The following is a 19,259-nucleotide window of genomic DNA, read 5'->3' as shown; positions in this document are numbered from 1 at the left end:
CGTGTGTGTAGTTTTGTTTCTGTGTGTGTGTGTGCAAGAGCGGTTGTTTGTACTACAGCCTAATGTTATGAAATCTCATAATCAACTCTCTTTGCGTCCATAATTCACCCTGCTACTACAACCAGAGTTCCAAGTCACACATCTCGATTTAAAACGAGTTGGTTTCATTTAGTTGTGTAACAGAATATGACCTACAATACAGCTGCATTAAGGTTTTCACCATATGGCGCAGCCCACGTGCACCCCTCTGCTCCTCCTCATGGACTGTAGTATACAGCGGGACACTCCGCAGTTCGCTTATCCCGTTCCTTCCCGTTGCCTTTTTACGCGCACGACGTCTGCAGTACACAGTGATTCAGTGAGCCAGTCTTCACTGCACTGTGTGCGCAAGCTTTTGGTTGAAGGCAGGACTCTCTTCCCACAGTGTTCTGATGGCGAAACAGCGCTGGTTCTGTTCGGGTGATCATTTCTAGAGGAAGACAGTCACGCTTTTCCCCCTCTCTTCTCGACTCATTTTAAACAAAATGTGGGACGCGCGTTCTCCGCGCGGCGTCCGCGGAGTGCTCTCTTCAGTCGTTGCCGCTTGACTAAAGGGGGATCCCGGCACCCTTTCCATCCTCTACTCCCACAAGAGGAGTTTGCATGCAAAAGGTGGTTTATCTCGGCAAGGTGAGAGAGACTATTTTTCTTTGACATTTTTCTTTATTTGGATACTTTGAAAACAGTCGAAATTGTTTAAGACTGATTTAAATAGAAGGTGTTGGATTATAAAAACCTGTTTTAGCGTAACAGGTCTGCAATGCTTCTGAATGTATAGGACTGCAGAACAAGTCAAGACACATACGTTAATGTGTTGCCGCTTTACATCCCTCCCTATACTAATTTTATCCAATTTGTATAGTCAAATTGTCTGTTTTGGCCATTGTTTGGTACAAATAAGCAAGCAGTGTCAAATGTCACTAAAAGCTGTTGCATTCAAGAACATCTGCTTATCTGAATTATGTAGGATGTTAAGCCCTGTTCCTTATTACAATGGTAACCTGCTTCAATAAATGATTAAAGACTCTAATATACAACTTTATATAACGTTGAGGACTTATTCAAGTGCTAAGGACATTCTAACCATTCTGTAAAAAATTAAAATGCTACACTGTGGCTCTTTTGTGATGTGCAAGGGCTCATATTTGTGAGAAACTGTTATTGTTATGACCTATAGAGGCAAGGGAAAATATATTTAAAAATGAATAAATAAGACTCCAGAAATTGCTGTCACACCTTGATTCAAATAGTAAGAACACATACATTCATTTCAAGGTTTCTTTCTGTTAATTTGCTTCCTGACCTACCACTGAGTCTCATTTTTGACCGATGAGGCTGTATATAGAAAGTAATGCTCCAGCAGGAGTACATTGCCTCACTACAGCCATAACAATGCTGGAGTGGAGTACAAAGCAAAGCAGCCATATAGGCTGTTAAAAGAAAATCATCGATTCTGCCTAACGCCTTCTTTGAAATGTAATGAAAGGGATCAATAACCCTGTGCATCTGTTACTATTTCTAACTGTCAATTTAAAGTAACAGGTGACTGTGTCCTACTGCTGATTAAAAGGAGCTTATCAAAGCATAAAAATATGTTACATTTAGCAAAATAACAATTGGATCAATTTGTGTCATCTGCCTTTAAGTCATCTCACAAACTGTCTCTTTTGTTTTCTCAGCCATGGAGGGACTTGCCTAAAGAGGATCCAACATAGTTCAACATTTGTCAACCTTTTTTTATATTTTCCTTTTTGTGTGTCATCGTAACATCTTCCCCAAGACGTCTCCTTTTCCATCACCATGGCTGAGAAGCTTGGACCAGCAGGGCTCAAGCCCACCAACATCCGAACCGCTCCCTCCCTGCCCCCCGAGCCCATCGACATCATCCGCACCAAAGCCCGCTCCCGTAGAGTCCGCCTTAACGTCGGGGGTCTGAACCACGAGGTCCTGTGGCGGACCCTGGACAGGCTACCTAGGACCCGGCTCGGCAAGCTTCGAGACTACAACACCCATGAGTCCCTGATGGAAGTCTGCGACGATTACAGCCTGAACGAAAACGAATACTTCTTTGACCGGCACCCGGGGGCTTTCACCTCCATTCTGAACTTTTACCGCACAGGCAAATTACACATGATGGAGGAGATGTGTGCCCTTTCGTTTGGCCAGGAGTTAGACTACTGGGGGATTGACGAGATCTACCTGGAGTCCTGCTGCCAGGCCCGTTACCACCAGAAAAAAGAGCAGATGAATGAGGAGCTGCGGCGGGAGGCAGAGACAATGAGGGATAGGGAGGGAGAGGGAGAGTTTGATAACACCTGCTGCTCAGACAAGAGGAAGAAGCTGTGGGATCTCCTGGAGAAGCCCAGCTCCTCGGTGGCTGCCAAGGTAGGGAACCGAAACTGGAAGTGTGATCACACCGCCCCCATCTCACATTTCCTGAACACATTCAAAGCCGAACACTCTGCCTGGATCATAACACATTACAAGCACACTCATTAAAAGCCTACTCCCACCTGTAAAAAAAATAATAATCATGAGTTCATCAATTTTAATCTTAAACAGGCGTGCACTGTACTCTCATCAGGTGTTTTCTTGTGCCATCTGTCTGCTTTACATCTTTGCAAGTAGCAACAGTTGATAGGATGGTTTAAATATAGAGGAAGCTGCCGTCTTTGGGTAACAATTGTGTGGATGTAATGGAAGAACGGAAGCAGAAGAGATGAGGAGATGAATTAGGTGTGTGATGTACAAGCAAACGTCATGGTGTAAAGTAAAATGTATAGTTCTGGCAGTGACACATTAGTAGTGGAATCATTGCATGAGCTTGACTTAGTCTCCCTTTGCTTTGACAAATTAATTGGTAGGTGCGTAAGCTTCTAGTGTTGCTTTCTTTGCAGAGATAAAGTTTGTCCGTGTAGACCAGATCTGTCAGTGTCAGTCAGTGTCAGTCTGATTGGATGAGTCAGTGAAAGGACAGGATGATGTCCAAAGTTTGTCGCAGGTGTATCAATGAATGCTGTTAATTCTGAAGTCGTTTACAATGTTTACTTTGAGCCAATTTATGCGGTTTGTCTTCAATGCTTTTCCCTTCCCACGTACCACGTGTTTAGAAAACTGCTGCATCAGTCACATGCAGTTTTCATTCGTACATGATAAATCTCACAGAAATCAAATGACTGTGTAGCAGTGTCCAGGCTGATGATGACATCTCTTTCAACTCCTCATCCACCTCCCCTTCATCCTAACCCCCATTCTGACTCGGTCCTCAATTAGGTAGGTAAACCTTGATGAAATCCAATCACTGGTAATTTACCTTCTCCAGTATCCTGATCTCATCATCGTGGAAGTGCTGGGCAAGGATGACTGCTATTGTCTATTTTCCATGTCAGAGGATCATAAACACTGTGTGTGTGTGTGTGTGTGTGTGTGTGTGTGTGTGTGTGTGTGTGTGTGTGTGTGTGTGTGTGTGTGTGTGTGTGTGTGTGTGTGTGTGTGTGTGTGACCAAGGCAACATTATCCCCTATGTGGGGGAAATACAACTCCTGATGTGCTGTACGTGTGGTGGATTGTTGAGGCATTTTGGAAATACTGCTAGATTAAATTTTAGCCCCTGGTGCCTTGTGCTAAATTTATAGTGCAGTATTGCACTTTAGAAAATAACATAAATATGGCACTGAATACATAAAGTTCAAATCCTTAGGGCTGCCATACATGTTTTCTCTTCCTTCCTGTATTATTCCAGCGTAGCTTCGCTTGTTTACCCCGAATCATCTAGTGATTTGTGATTGACAAGGAATCCCGCCTCAGCTTAATAATTGTATTCAGCCTTCAGCTGTACTGTATATCACAAGAATCAATTATAAGGAGGCTGCCGATATCTAAGGCAAACTCATGTGATAGCACAGGGGGTAATTTGATACGCTGTGTGATATTTAAAGTGATTTACCTCCTCAATACAATCTCCCATTATCCAGACACATCTCAGTATTGCTGACCTGTTCACTTTGTGTGGGGGAAGCCTCTGAAACCTTAAAGGGAAATCCCACCTTAATTCAAATTGACATTCCGCTGAGTGCCCTACGAGGAGAACTTGAACGTGACTCTAATGGCTTAGCCTTGCGATCGCACTAAGGTTATCCACAGCTGAAAGAACATTTAGTAATAGACTGCCGGGGCCGCTTGACTCGTCAGATGGCAGCTCCCCGAGGTCAGGGAAGCCTTTTATTGGGCACGCACCATGCAGTGAGAACCCTTGAAAGCCCTTGACCAAGGAAGTACCATTACCAGGCTGGTACACAGCCGTGTGCTTTTATACAAAGCAACCTGAGCCCTTTGTCAAATGCATTCACAGAGTCTTCTGGCGTACACATTTTATCTCTCCCTCTCTTTTTCTCTCACTCCATTTCTCCTACACTGCCTTAATCAGACATTAGAGCACATTGTGCTGCTCTATAGCACCTATGGCCCTCTCTGCCCTTAAAAAAAGGTTAAGCATGAGAGGACTGACCTTTTCAGCATGGTCAATCAAGTAAGGATTACATTCATCAGCAATAACAGCAGTGCACACTTTGGGAGTATGGGCAGATCCTCCCAGAATGGAAAAGATTAAAGCTAAGTGGACGATGCACCAAGAAAAACTGGTTGAAGAGAAGCGAGCAGAGAGGTGAGAGTTGAGAGAGAAAGCCACAAGTGAAGGAAGAGAGGTGGAGGCGGAAATGATTGTGGTAGAGGAAAGCCCAAAAAAATGAGAAAAAAAAAAAAAAAAAAAAAAAAAAAAAAAAAAAAAAAAAAAAGAGAGAGATGCAGTCATTTACAGATACGCCTCAGGATGCTGAGCTGGATCTTTGCAAACCTTTCCCAATGAATAATGAATGCAATGGTCAGAACAAAAAGGACACTGGCTGATGCAGTTGCTTCTCTGTGTAACTGCGTGACTTGTGGTTGAGTGCCCCCGCTGTGTAAGGAGGAGGAGGGGGGAATTAGTTTGTGTCCGGTTCTGGTAACTACTGCTTGGCTTGTCACAGATGAGCATCCAGACTCCTGTATGTGTACTCCTGCAGGAGCTTTTACCCTTATTAAAAAAACTAATAAACAAAACAGTCTATCTTAAGTGCTACATCTCTGCTCTGTTATGTATCTCCACAGCTTATAACCATTGGTAAAAGACTGCCATGTGCTATTAAATTATATAGGAATAGAGTGGCACTCTCAACATCAAATGGATGTTGCCATTGTTTCCTTACTGTGGGCTATAATTTCTATTAATCCAGTAGAACGTGTCATCCTTGATATTGAGCCTGAAGGATTTGTGCTGCCCTGACCCTCTTTTGTTTACAGTGAGTCACGGGTGTAGTTCTTCAGCACTACTCTTAGCACAAGCTCATAAAAGGAAGCCATATCTAAATTGCTGGACTACTTTTTTTTTTTCTATTTTCCTGCATAAATGTATTACCATCATTCCTGCAGAGACAGATCTCAGTGCATATAAGTTGTATGTAAAGGTAGTTTGTAACCTATAGCTTATGTTTTTCCACTGGAAGTGTCTTTTGTCCGTGTGAACTGTAATAAGATGCATTTATTTCTGTGTTCATATCAACAGTGATATGAAGAAAGCGTGTAATTTATATTAGGACCTCACCAGCCATTTACCACACAATAAGTAATTTAGCGGGAGCTTCAACATTAACATATGAGTCAGGCTGTGTTCCTGGCATTATAAATGAATGCTATTGGGTGCTACATTGATGCCTACAGTGCTCCGTTGTAATAGCATAATTTGCAAGAGCAGCATGTTTTTATTTTGATTTGTGTTCATGCAAAGCTTCTAGATAATAAATTATCCCCCATTTAGGTTTTCTTCACTTAAGAGGCCATCCAGTCTGGGCAGTGTGAGAAAATAATGGCCAAGGATTCAGAGCATTTTAAAGAGATCAATGTTTCTACTTGCCAGACATTTCAAGTTGGGTTTTCTATCTCCCCCTCCTCCCTACACCAGCCATGTTCAGCCTTCTGCTTGCTCTTAATGTGGATGTGTACCATTACTCTCCCCTTTATCTAATAATCTAGTCTAGCTAGTGGGAATGTTGAGCAATGGGCCTGCATGCTGTTTGGTCCTCCCACGCTTGAAAACAGCCAAAGTCAGTCCACCGCAGACACTGTTGATGATGATGATCACACAATGTGAGGGAGCTGTAGCATAATACTGTAACCACCACCTCAAATGGCAATCTTTGTCAATTTTGTCATATTCATCTCTGTAAATGCAGTGTAGCCGCAAAATGCACAATGCTGTTTTGTTGATGAATTTATAGAATCAGCACATGTGAAAATATGAATGCATATAGTTTTAAGGGTGACAGTAGCAAATTCAATGAGCCCACTGTAACTGAGCTCACTGCAGACAGCCTCTAACTCTCCATCCTCCCAGGCTTTTATAGCACTGATGTAGTTCCTGATAATGGGAGAGTCAAAGGGAAGGGAGGCGGAGATAGGAAAAGTAAAGAAGAGGCCTTCTGTCAGCATTAAGTAAAAATTGTGTACAGTATGTGCCCCCAAGTCAAATTCAAGCAGCATGTCCTCTACCTTGCGTTTCATTATCATCCTTTCATCTCTGCATGGATTGTGGTCTTCAGAAGGGTAAATCGATAGGGATTGGCATCTTATGGAAGAAATGCTCTCAGCTTGTTACTTTTTTGCTTATTTTGTAAAAAGACTGCCCACTGGACGCTGACATTGACTGTTGAAATCAAATTTTGGTGTTTGTGGGTCATAAGCCTGTCTCAATGTTTTTAAGTCAAGTTGATGGCTCTATACAAGAGGCAGAGCGGCTGATAATAACTCTAACCTGAAGCAGTTATTATTGAACTTTTGAATGTTATTTGGCCCTTAGCAAGTTATCAGGATGCATTGCGGACCACAATGGAAATAAGTCTTGGACTTTATTGTGTTTTTATCCTCGATTGTATTTGATGTCCTTTTGTCATGTGTAGGGCACTCTCTTACAATTAAATCAAATCAAATCAAAATCAAATCAAATTGCAGGAGACAACTTTGTCATTTATAGATTACACCTTCTCCCCTCCTGCAGCCTCCCAGTTACATAAGCCTTCCACCGGGCATCTAATCAGTACAGCCTAGCGTTTAGGCACCAGCACCTAAATCCTCTTTACCCTGCAATCATAATCAGATAAGAGAGGACCTCCTAGATTATAGGTGGCATGAGTTCTTATAGTCCCTGCATGGGCAGAGGCAGCAGCATTCATCATCTGGATGTCACTTTAACCCAGTCCTGTTCACCGCTGTCTTTTTTTTCTCTCTACAAGTCACCTGCAACATTAGGATTATCTTAAATTAAAATCAGTTCTGTACGGGTTCATATAAGAAATGGTTATTTATACAATATTGGGGTTGAAAGGATAGTGAAAGCCTTTAAAATGCACTCTGGTGTCAGTTCCATACCTTGTACACTCAAGCTGTTTCATTTGTTTAAAGCATTTCTAAGCGATCCTTCTGTTGTTTTCGTGAAAAGGGGCTGATTTGTTGTATACACAGTGAATACTCACTAGTTTGTTCGGCTAATTACTCACTCTAAACATGAATTTCCTCATATGGACAACAAACTGTGCAAGTGCTGTAAGCAGTGCATAGAGCACTTTCCACTCTCCGCAGCTTAGTCAATACTGTTTGAATTTATAGTTATGTTACTAAGCAGCAAATGTACTACTATATACCATCTATACTTTCATAACAATAGCGTTGTGTAGCGTTTACCAGGTTTGTGGTATCTGTTGACTGTGAAATACTCAAATCACTTTAAAATCTATGGAATGATGTCTTGTAGCTCAGTTTTACACTCGTGCTGTGGGTGCATTTGATTTCTGATAGTGCTGATGGAACACTGTATGTATAAAAATAAAAGTGTTTGTGGCAAAGAATACACAATGGAACATTAAATTAGCAGTTCTTATCATATAAGCAATTTTTGAATTTGAAATGGTCTGAAAAAGCTTGTGTCATATTATGGTTTTACAGAGGTTTCCCAATGTTATGTTTAAATGGAGAGGAGGTTAGGACACTGCAGCCCTTTATTGATCTAATGGTGCGTTCTTTTTGTCTTGTAAGTGTGACGTCACATCCGTGTAGGCTACTGCTCTGCTTTCTGCTCAAGACTCGGCCATTGTTGTCATATAGCAACCGAGCGTCTCTAGCCAATTTCAGCTGCACAAGCTACAAAATAACTAATTAGGCGGTATTTAACTCATAATAAGACTGCAGAAACATGCCTATAGGTAGCAGTATACAGTGCTATGTGTACGACTTCTTCATTTGGTTACAACAAAGACAAAAGTGCTTAAAATTGTAGAAAACCACTTGTTTACTACGTGTGATGCACGATGTAGCCATCTTTGAAAGTGAACTCGGGGTACTCTGAGTTCAGACGACTTGACGAGTCGTATATACGACCTCGGGGGCGTTCTTTTTCGCAACTTCTGGTTCATAACTCCGGAAAACGACTCGTAGATCGACTTCGGTGGACAAAAAGAACGCACCATAACTACAGCGTCGTAGCTGTGACTTTCACCTGCAGGGTTCAAAGGGAATATTTGAAACGAGGTAAAGGAAGTTGTTGAAGACGAACCAGATAAGGCTATCGATACTGCTGCTGACCCTTAAAGGTCCCATGACATGGTGCTCTTTGGATCCTTTTCTATAGACCTCAGTGGTCCCCTAATACTATATCTGAAGTCTCTTTCCCAAAATTCAGCCTTGGTGCAGAATTACAGCCACTAGAGCCAGTCCCACAATGAGCTTTCCTTAGGATGTGCCATTTCTGTGTCTGTAGCTATTGAGGAGGAGAGAGGGAGGGGCAAAGTGGAGGGTGGGGGTGTGGCCTTGACCAACTGCCACTTTGCTCATTTGAAAGCCATGATGTCTCTCTCTCATGGGTTGGCCAAATTCTCTGGGTGGGCAAAGCAGAGAAAGGGGAGGTAATCTTGCTTGTTATGACCTCATAACAAGCTAGATTCCAGATCGGCCCATCTGAGCTTTCATTTTCTCAATGGCAGAGCAGGATACCCAGGGCTCGGTTTACACCTATCACCATTTCAAGCCAATTGGGGACCATAGGCAGGCTGGGGGAACGCATATTAATGTTAAAAAACCTCATAAAGTGAATTTTTCATGCCATGGGACCTTTAAAATGTATCTGTTAAAACCATGCTGTTGTACATTTTGAATAATTCCACAAATGCTTATTGATTAATGTGCTCAGTACACATCCATTCTCTCTTTTTGCTTTGCTTTGCAAAAATAACCAGCAGCTGCTTTCTTCCATTTTCATGATTATCAGTGGGAACTTGCATGCAGTGGAATTACAGTCTGGATGCAGCTAGCGGCAATGGTGTCCCAACAGGCTGTCTTGAGGCTTATTGCACTTGACCATGCATGTAGTGATTCGTGAATGAAGACATAATTAAGTGAAACCCATGAGCCATGACTAATAAACACTATATTATTCGTACCCTTTCAGGAACAGAGAAGAGAGAGAACAACGGGAAAAACTGGATTCAGTTAACTTACAAACTCACTATAGCCCAAGTCTAGAATAAACAACATGGCCAATACAAGCCAAGGCTAATGAGTGGCCAGATGGTGTGAGAAGCCTGAACGCTGAAACCTCATGAGTAATTCTTCTGTCATCCTCAGAATACACCCTCACATTTCCTAAGATTCCTAAGAAATCTGTGATGACTATGGCTGCAACTAAAGATTATTTTCCTAATCAGTTCATCTGTCAATTGTTTTTCAAGTGATAATTTAGTGTATAACATGTTAATTTCCCAGTGCCCAAGGTGAGATCTTGAAATTGGAGTTGTGTTTGTGTCTACCTGATGAATGTCAAATATTCACTCTCTTTTCAGCTCTGTTTTGGTCTCCACCAACTCCCAAATGGAAATATCTGGCTCTTTAGCTACTAAATGCTCCACTATGTTAACCAGCTAGTCGCTAACTTTAGCTGTCTGCTGTTTGGTGCTGTGCAGGTAGTCTGCAATAGAACAATTTTAATTGAAAACAACTCTATATGAGCTGTAAGAGAGAACCAAAACTGTAAAGTTGCAGGCTGGAAAATAAAAAGCAATGATTAAAAATACACTTAAAGCTCAATAGAGCTAACGGGAACTGCAGAGTCGGGAGTTTATTCTCTGTGGGTTCATTATTACATTACATCACTAAAAGAAAAATATTGATTATGGCCTCTTTAAGTAAGCATTAATCATGTTCCTACCATTTCTTGTAACACACTTTTCTATGAGCACACATCAAGCCTGCAAAATGTCCACGAGATGTAAATTGGTGAAAAGGCCCAGGTTTGAGCCCAGTCAAAGCGAGACAAATCCCACTGAAGGCTGGGAGTGGCGGTGGACCAGCAGCGAGCAACGCTGGCTGGCACTGCCAGTTTGAGTGACACTCTGGGTAAGAGGCTAATGTGTTCCTTCCTCCTCCTGCCGTCCTCATCTCCTTCCTGCCCTCCTCCTCATTACCTCAAACGCTGCCTCGTGAGGTTAGCTCACCATGTAGTTTGCTCTTTTCCTTGTCCCAGAAGGCATTGGAAATACGGAGAGATGGAGAGAGGACAGGTTTCTATTCATGCTTCAGTGAACCCCCTTTGCACACGTAAACATACACTATGTAGCCTACTCACAGTCAGTCTTACATACAATAGTAGACACATTATGCCCTCCTAATAGCACACAAACGGGCATGTCCATATGCGCACGCGCACACACACACACACACACACACACACACACACACACACACACACACACACACACACACACACACACACACACACACACACACACACACACACACCTCTTTATCAGAGAGCCTTTGAATACTGCTGAGCCAGCTTTCTGTGGTGGGTGCCACAACATAGTGAGTGCCACACTGATGTCTGCCTCACTCTCCCCATGCCATCTCTCTTTCAATATCCTTCACTTCCTCTCCTCTCCCTGTGTACTACCCCAGCTGCTTTCATAGCCTCCCTTTACATTAGCTTTTTTATATCGCCCCACAATCCTCTATTTCCTCCTATAACTCCGACCTCCTACGCCCTTTCATCTCTCTGCTCTGTTTTCCCGGGCCCCTCTACATTTCTGTCTTTATTTACTCGCATGGGGAAAGCTGAATTGTGATCCAGCCCACCGTTCCATCATGGAAGCGGTGATATGAGACTGCATTGGTATTCATTGTGCTGTTTTTACATTTGGCTCGTTATCAATCATGTTTATGATTCAGTGCCACTGGTCAGAAGAGTGCTTCCTCAGGGGTCTCCACTTCCTACAGCACAGAGGTCTTGTCTGCTTCTTGATATAAAATCTGAGTGGCTTTACATGCAATAAATATACAAACAATACAGACAACTTGAAAACTGAGTGGTGGAGAATCAAAAACCAAGTGATACGGGGCGACCTCTAGCTCACCCAGTACGAGCATTTGCCCAATGTTGGCTGAGTCTTGTAGCAACACAGGTTGAAATGCGACCTGCTGCCCTTTGCTACGTGTCATCCCCCATCTCTCTCCCCCTTTCACATCTATCCACTGTCACTATAATAAAGGGAAAAGCCCCACAAAAAGAATCTAAAAAAAAAACAAGTGATACATATTGAGTGTTCTCGCTAATAAAAGGGATATCCTATAGAGTCCTGGCAGTCTCCACTGACCAAGAAAACCCCTCCGAGGAGCTCTGAAAAGGAAAAAAAACAATGTGTAATCAACTTCATTTTACTTGTTTCCTCGGAAATGCTGTGTTTGCGTAGTTCCCATGGTGACCGTGGTGTGCCATGGTGACTTATCAACACCCAGGGAGCAATTCATGTCTATACAGGCTGTTTGAGAGGCAGAGCAGCTGGTACCTCAGCCCCCACAACCAACAACTAATGAAAATGTAAGGGATGCTGTCACATACAGTGTACAGTATCAGCACAGTTCAGGTCTCACTGACTTAAACTTGCCCTCATACTTTGCTCTGGCACTGGGATGATTTTCTCTGGGATGAAGTGTCTTTGGTAATTTTCTGTTTGTGTCATTTCTACCAAATGCTTTAGTAGCTCTCACTGACTCTGAAATTGCCTGCTATTGTGTGGCGGAGATGAGTTCACACACACTCACATTTACAGCAGTAGCTGCTGTGATATGATGAGTGTAAAATACCTTTTATTCATTTAATTGCGCCAAGACGGAAGACTCTGTCCTCCAAGTTCAAGTTGGGTTAGTGTTTTTATGTGAAAGAAAGAAGAAGAATGGTGCCTTCCTTATTCAGCCCGGCTCTTCAGGGAGATCACAGGGTCTCCAGAGCTTCAGCAGCAGAACAGGGACTTGATTTAGTAGGATATGAGAAATTAATTTAAAACCTCTGCTATACGAAGGAGACTCTCAGGAAGTGTAAGAGAAAAGAGACAGATAACGCAGATTACTGGGAGGTTGAGAAGGGTTAAAGCCACTTGTTAGCCATCGCCTCATGGATACTGGGTGACGAAGCAGAAGCTATTGTGATTGGGCAACAAATTTCCTCACATTTCCCTCTCACCTCCTCCTCCTCCCTAATCTTTAGCTTTTCCTGTCTTTTCCTATTATAGCTCCTCTGCTGGACCGCCACCATTCGCACACAACGTCTTCCCCTCTTTCACACTTCGCTTTTCTCTTGTCATCGTGCTGTTGGCGTCACTGTGGGCTATGTTGCCAGCTGTTTGCTGTCTCCCCGCACCCCGGGAAGTGACAGAAGAAATTATTATATTTCCTGCTCTGTTGTGCGTGTGTGGGACTCCCGCATCTTCTGCTGAGCCACAGGCGTTCCACAGTGCCACCACAGTAACTGCCTTGCTTCAAATGCTTTAATTCACCTTAAATTTGAGTTATCCTATATCTGACATTCATTATACAAAAGGTTCATCTTAAATACCATATTCTCATATTCAGTCATAAAAGTTTAAGCACTTAAAAACTTCTGCCTGTGGCAGGAGATATTTCTGCTTATTTTTAAGAGTTTCTTTACTTGAATTTTCTTGAGATATGTGCCAATGTCTGTTAGTCTGTCCACCACTTTGGTTCAGATGGAAAAACTTCAACAGTTACAGATATCCAAGTTGTAAGTGGTCCAAATGCCTTTCAAAGGCATAGACATTCCCATTAGCCCCAGCTGTACTTTTACTGCAAATTAGCAAATGTTAGCATGCTAACATACTAAACTAACATGGTGAACATGTTAAACAATATACCTGCTTAACATCATCATATTTGGCATGTTAGCATGCTGACATTAAAGGGGTGATAGAATGCAAAACCGATTTTACCTTCTCATAGTTGAAAAATGACAGTTTGGTGGGTAAATAGGATATGCATAGAACCTCAAAATCCCATTGACACCTCTTTCCTCTGCAAATCTCACAATTTGAAAATGCTGCTGAAAACGGGCGAATATCAACAAAGCTAAAAGTTGTCGTCAACTCCTTAACTCCTAGTCTTTGTCACGCCCCAACATTTGCATAGGCTACACCACTGACCTGAGGTCAGCTAAGTCTTTGTCACGCAGATCTCTGATATTCCATCACTAAATTCACTTCTGAGACTTTTTTATGCAATAAATCAACAATGTAGAGCTGTAGAGCTGTGGGCAGTTTTACGAAAACTTATGGCTAATTGCAAATTTGGTAAGACAGTGTCGGAATTCAAGAGCTCCACAATCTGCTGTGACAGCAGGCGGCTGCTGGCCGGGTTTGATGCCTTCCTGGTCGGCCTGTCTCCCTTCACAGACCCGCTGAGCTGGAGCTCTGTCAGGATCTCCCACACGAGCTGCATTGTGTACTTTAGAAAGAAGACAGATAGTTTTTAAGTTTTTCAAGGATATTGGAAATGAACCACGGTCGTAAATGCAGTGATCCAGGCTGTACAATGGAATACTGGCCCAGAGAAAAGTGTTTAGAACGAGTATATCGGATAATGGAGCGGGAGTTTGGATCAAACGCAGCAGCGCAGAGGACGTGCCTGCAGGGATTCACTCTCCGCTAAATTTCCCCACGCTGACTAGCTACAGGGTGAGTTGTGATTCTTTGGTGGAGGTTCCAAGGGTAACGTTACAACAACACTAGTTGTAATGAAAGTGTTGAAACTTTGCATTTTGTCTCCGCTGTTTTAGGCGTGCTGCAGCCACTGCTGCGCCCGGGCATGTCTGGGCATGTCACAGAGTGTGTGTGTGTGTGTGTGTCTGTGTGTGTAGCTCCGTGTCTGTGTGTGTGTGTGTGTAGCTCTGTGTCTCTGTGTATAGCTCTGTGTATGTGTGTGTAGCTCCGTGTGTGTGTGTGTGTGTGTGTGTGTAGTTCCGTGTGTGTGTGTGTGTGTGTCTGTGTAGCTCTGTGTGTCTGTGTGTGTGTGTAGCTCTGTGTCTGTGTGTGCGTGTGTGTGTATGTGGTTCGCTCAACCAATCAGCGCGCAGCTCATCTAAATATTCATGAGCATACCATATTTGGAAGAAAAGCTGTCGTTCCAAATAGGGCCAAAACACAGGGATGTATAAGGACCCATAAAATATCAACCGGGACAACCGCCCAACGAATGTTACATACCCTATTAGGAGACCTTAAGGAACAGTGTGAAATACTAGAGGTTGACCGATAGTGGATTTTACCGATACCGATAGCTAGGTTGGGCCGTATTTGCCGATAACCAATTAATCGACCGATTGTATTTAGAATTGATACTGGATAAAACAGTTGACAAAATACATACATTTTTTCAAAAACAGTCCAGACGCTTTTGCCAAAAATCAAAATAATAATGTCATATATTTTTATTATTATTGATATTACACCTACAGCAATGCTACACAAGCATGTGTGTTGTCTAAAACAGTTCTCCTACATATTTGGAGTCATCCAGTGCAAAAATAAACATAATGAGCATTATAATTCATATAAAGGTAAAACTATTTACATTTCTTCAAAAAAGGCCCAAATGTATGCCAAATCTCAAAACAGTGACGCCATTCTTCTCTGTAGAACGGTTTAGAACTAGCCTGACATGGTCCTACTCAGATTCTAGTCAGAATGTGAGTCTGAAACCGCTCCATTGGGCTGTGATTATGGGGCGTGTTCCAACCGAACCAGGAAAAAAAAATGCCTCTGCATTCATTGGATAGACCTACAACCAATCAGAGCAACGGAACTCAACGGAACTGTCAACAGAACTCAACACTGTGTATTGTCTCCATAGCAACCACTCTTTGCACAATGCATTCGTTCTAACTTCCGACTTTTAGACTTTTTTGAAGCTGGATATATCATTTGTTGCGTGTAAATATAAATGTGGATAACATTAGTGATAGTGACATGCTTGCTACAGTCGCATTTCTAGAGATGAATCGGTGAAAACACGTTTTATTTCAATGAGTCACGGCTTTGTTCTAGCGCCGCTGGGCACTCCTTCACTCACTCTCTATCTCGCTCCACCATATAACGCTACCGTGCTTCGGGCAGTTGTTGATGCTCCTCCGCTGAGGATTTTAAAATGAATGCGCTGTCGATTCTACACATCTCAATTCTCCGGCGGCAGCCACTAGACGGATCGTGGACGATTTGGGTCGGACTTGCGTTTATTTTTGTCAGTGTTTAACCGCTTAAGGTAAGTTAGCCTACGTCATCTCAGCCTCAAAAGCAAACAAACATACTGTGCTGTTCTTTCTCTACTAATGCAGCATCTATTCAAGAAATTAATAACTTTATAATGATATGACAAAATGTACTGTATACATACCTTTTTGCTGTCGATGCTTTAAACGCGCATCTGATGTCAGCCTTCTCCGCACAGCATGTGCTCTCCGTGCAGCGCGCAGTAACACGTGTCGAAAATAAACAAGAGGCATCAGTGATAGTTTTAATTTCGCCTCTAGAGGCCACTATTGTAATGCATGATGCCAGCAGACCCTTCTCAGCTCTCGTGTACGCGTCTCAGTCGCTCCAGCAACGGACGCAACCAAGAAAAACTGGTTCGGTATGGATTTTTGCCAATAAAGATAGCTCCACCAATCAACTATCGGTGCCGATTAATCGGCAAAACCGATGAATCGGTCGACCTCTATGAAATACCCTATATAATCATTCTATCACCCCTTTAACATTAGCTGTTCCAAAGTACACACATTTTCTTTTACTAACTTCACTAGTATTAAAAACAAGTTACATGTATTTATTTTGTATTAAAAACAAATCATATGGGATCACACCAAATAGTTTTTACATGTTTTTATTTTGAGAAAATACATTTTACAAGAGGTTTAATTAAATAAATAAATTTAGTGCATGTCCTCTAAGCAGCAGCGTCCTTTCCAGTTAATGAAATCTTTCTGTAACCCAAAGGTCAAAGCTTTAATCCCCTTAACAGCTAGGGGATGACGTTTTTAAATTAATAACTTTATATGTTCTATTCATCCCATTTTCCTGTGCCATTCATGAAATCAGTAAATCAGTCAAACGCATCACTAAATGTACCCTCCACTGGAGCTGTCAGTCTGTGCGTCTAGTGAGCTGAGGTGACAAAAGGCATTGATACAGTCTTTTAGCTCCCTAGTGTGATTGTAATCAGCTTACTGCAATTGAAAAGATCTGGCTGGCCCGAGGGCACACAGGGACAAAGACACACACTAAGAACATGTGACTGGTGTCAATGTCAGGAAGCCGAGGAGTGGGCCAAAGGATCAGTGTCTGACACACCTGAAAGGACACTTTGCCTTCTGCCTTTCTCTGGTGTACAGAATGTGCAGATGTGGGACTGGTCCACTGTTTGTAGTCAACATGTGTGTGTGTGTGTGTGTGTGTGTGTGTGTGTGTGTGTGTGTGTGTGTGTGTGTGTGTGTGTGTGTGTGTGTGTGTGTGTGTGTGTCCTTACACAAAGCAGGAAAAGCATGCATACCTCTCCTGGGGTGTGTGTGTCTGTCTCTTCAAAGTAAAAAGAAAAAGTAACTGGACCTTTTTTTGATGTGTTGTCAGGCATAGCACAACTCACATTTTCTTTGTGGTTTTCTGGTACTGCCTGCTAAAGAAGGATCTGTCCTCCATTTTTGCAGGATCAGCGAAGATTTGGGTCTGTTGGGTGTTGACATTTAGTTGAAGCCTTGCCAATCGATAGGATGACGCTCAGATATTGACCACAGTGTTGGAAGGCCCAACGGTCTTGTTGTATTTCAGAGTACAAGGCTGTGTAGTATGTACAGTGCAAGCGTCAACCATATAACACCATGGACCAAACACACTGTGGTGATGATTTTTAAACACTTGCGTGTATCTAATATTTGCTGTTTCCCCCCTATGCTCTAGCAGATATTGTGTATTTATGTCAGGATTCTTATATTTATTTTTCTGAACTTGGTGCTACTTTTACAGCTCTTTTCTTTATGTGATTCACCTTTGATTCTCTTAATGGCCTTCTTTGATTGTCCACATCTCTGGTGTGCTTGTTTACCTCTTCATTATTGTCCTTCATGTTACCTTAGTTTCCTCCAATCATTCACCCTTGCTCCCAAATCACCTGTTTCCTCTTCATTATCCTCTCTTTTGTCTTTCCAGACACTCTTTCGAGCTAAACTAACATGTATGGGATTTCTACACCTACAGTTTATGTATTAAATTTCCAATGTATGCTGGAATATAAATCCGCCAAACTCACTAGATGTCCGTTCTGCCTTGCACCTGTACATACCAGTGCTTCTGGCACTGACCCAACTAAAGATTTTTAAAGTATACTTGTTTTGCAATAAATCCCCCTTAAGTAGCTTGACAGTATCTAAAGGCCACCTAGCATTTGTAAGCATCCCTAGTTTTCGCCTCCTGTTCCAAGGTATTGAATAAGGTGCCTGAAAGTGAATAACAATACTAATGTTGATGGATGACTGTTGATACAAAGCAAAGTAGCACCGGCTGTTGTCACGTTTCCAGTGTTGCTATTCTCGCCTTTTGAGTGGTTGCTTTCACTGACTGTACAATAAGTAGTCTCGCTCTATTTGGATCACACTAATACCGCTTTAAAACTGCATTAATGTTGCCATAAAAGTCATCTTACGCCACAGATAAAGCTTAGCATTAAAAATGCTTTAACACTTTAAGGCAGATGTAAAGGATAGCTCACTTCTAAAAATACAAACAAGGCAGCTGGTGCCACCACATTACACATTTAATGAGAGTAAACATCAGTGTGTAATCACGCAGAAAATAAAACCTGAAAAATCTAGATTTTCACTGGTTGTAACCAGTGAAGATAGATTTATCCGGTAATACAGGGAGAGATTAGGAGTTCTCATTTAAACATATAGCAGCAATGTGAATGGGTAAGGCTAATGCGGATTATATTGTGAAGCATTAAATCGGGTAAGGCAGTGAATCATCCACCCTTAGATGCATGATTCATCTCCTCTGTTATTACCTCAATATGTATTTATTCCCTTTCTTCACATGTCACAGCTCACAAAACCCTGGTCTTTAATTTTAGGTTAAATGTGGAATTTTATAAAGTGACGCACTACCAGGGTGAACTTTTGGCGGTGTGTGCCTGTGTATGTATGGGTATGTGTGTCTCAGAAGGCATATTGAATTTTAAAGTAGTCTTGAGCACACAAGAGTACATACACAGATCCATGTATATTATGCACAGACTGAGGAATATTCAAACAAGACAGATGAAAGACCAAAAAAAGATAACGATGGTGTCAGTTTAATTTCCATTCCTTAGGCAGCAACTGCGTACACTTGAAAGATCACTTTCTCCCTCAGGCAGCTGAATAAGTACAGGGATGTATTCATCAAAAGATTAATATTTATCTGTATTTTCGTTTGACATGTCAATTTAGTTAACTTTTATTTATTTTTTATTTTGTGTCTCGTTCCTCCACTTGAGATTCACTTTGCTCCTATATCTGTGAGTTTACCACCAGATTTGCAGGTTTATCCAGCTGATGAATCCCGTCAGAGTTGGAGGAATGTGCCTGGAGAAACAGCACACACTTTGGCAGCGGAAAGTTGTGACAGAGGAATGCTGTTTATGTTTAATAGTTTAAAAGTTTCATAAATATTAATTTAAAAATGTTTACCATTTCGCTGTGTTTAAGTGGGGCGCCGATTTAATCATGGCAGTGTAATTTGTCTTGCTGAACACAAGAAAATTCCACAAATTAC

General features: G+C 42.1%; 1 protein-coding gene across 1 annotated transcript in view; it reads left to right on the top strand.

Moving 5' to 3' along the window:
* Window positions 1–290: 290 nt before the first annotated feature.
* kcnb2b (potassium voltage-gated channel subfamily B member 2b) overlaps window positions 291–19,259 on the top strand; it is a 96,705-nt gene continuing 77,736 nt past the window's right edge. The window contains exons 1-2 of the mRNA XM_039790412.1: window positions 291–669; window positions 1,719–2,424. Coding sequence (XP_039646346.1) covers window positions 1,840–2,424 — 585 coding nt within the window. The 5' untranslated portion in view covers window positions 291–669; window positions 1,719–1,839. The remainder of the gene's footprint in view (window positions 670–1,718; window positions 2,425–19,259) is intronic.

This window comes from Perca fluviatilis, chromosome 22 (genome assembly GCF_010015445.1).
Source record: "Perca fluviatilis chromosome 22, GENO_Pfluv_1.0, whole genome shotgun sequence".
Taxonomy (NCBI): domain Eukaryota; kingdom Metazoa; phylum Chordata; class Actinopteri; order Perciformes; family Percidae; genus Perca; species Perca fluviatilis.
Note: the sequence above shows the minus strand (reverse complement) of the source record. Positions and strands in the feature narration are given on the sequence as shown.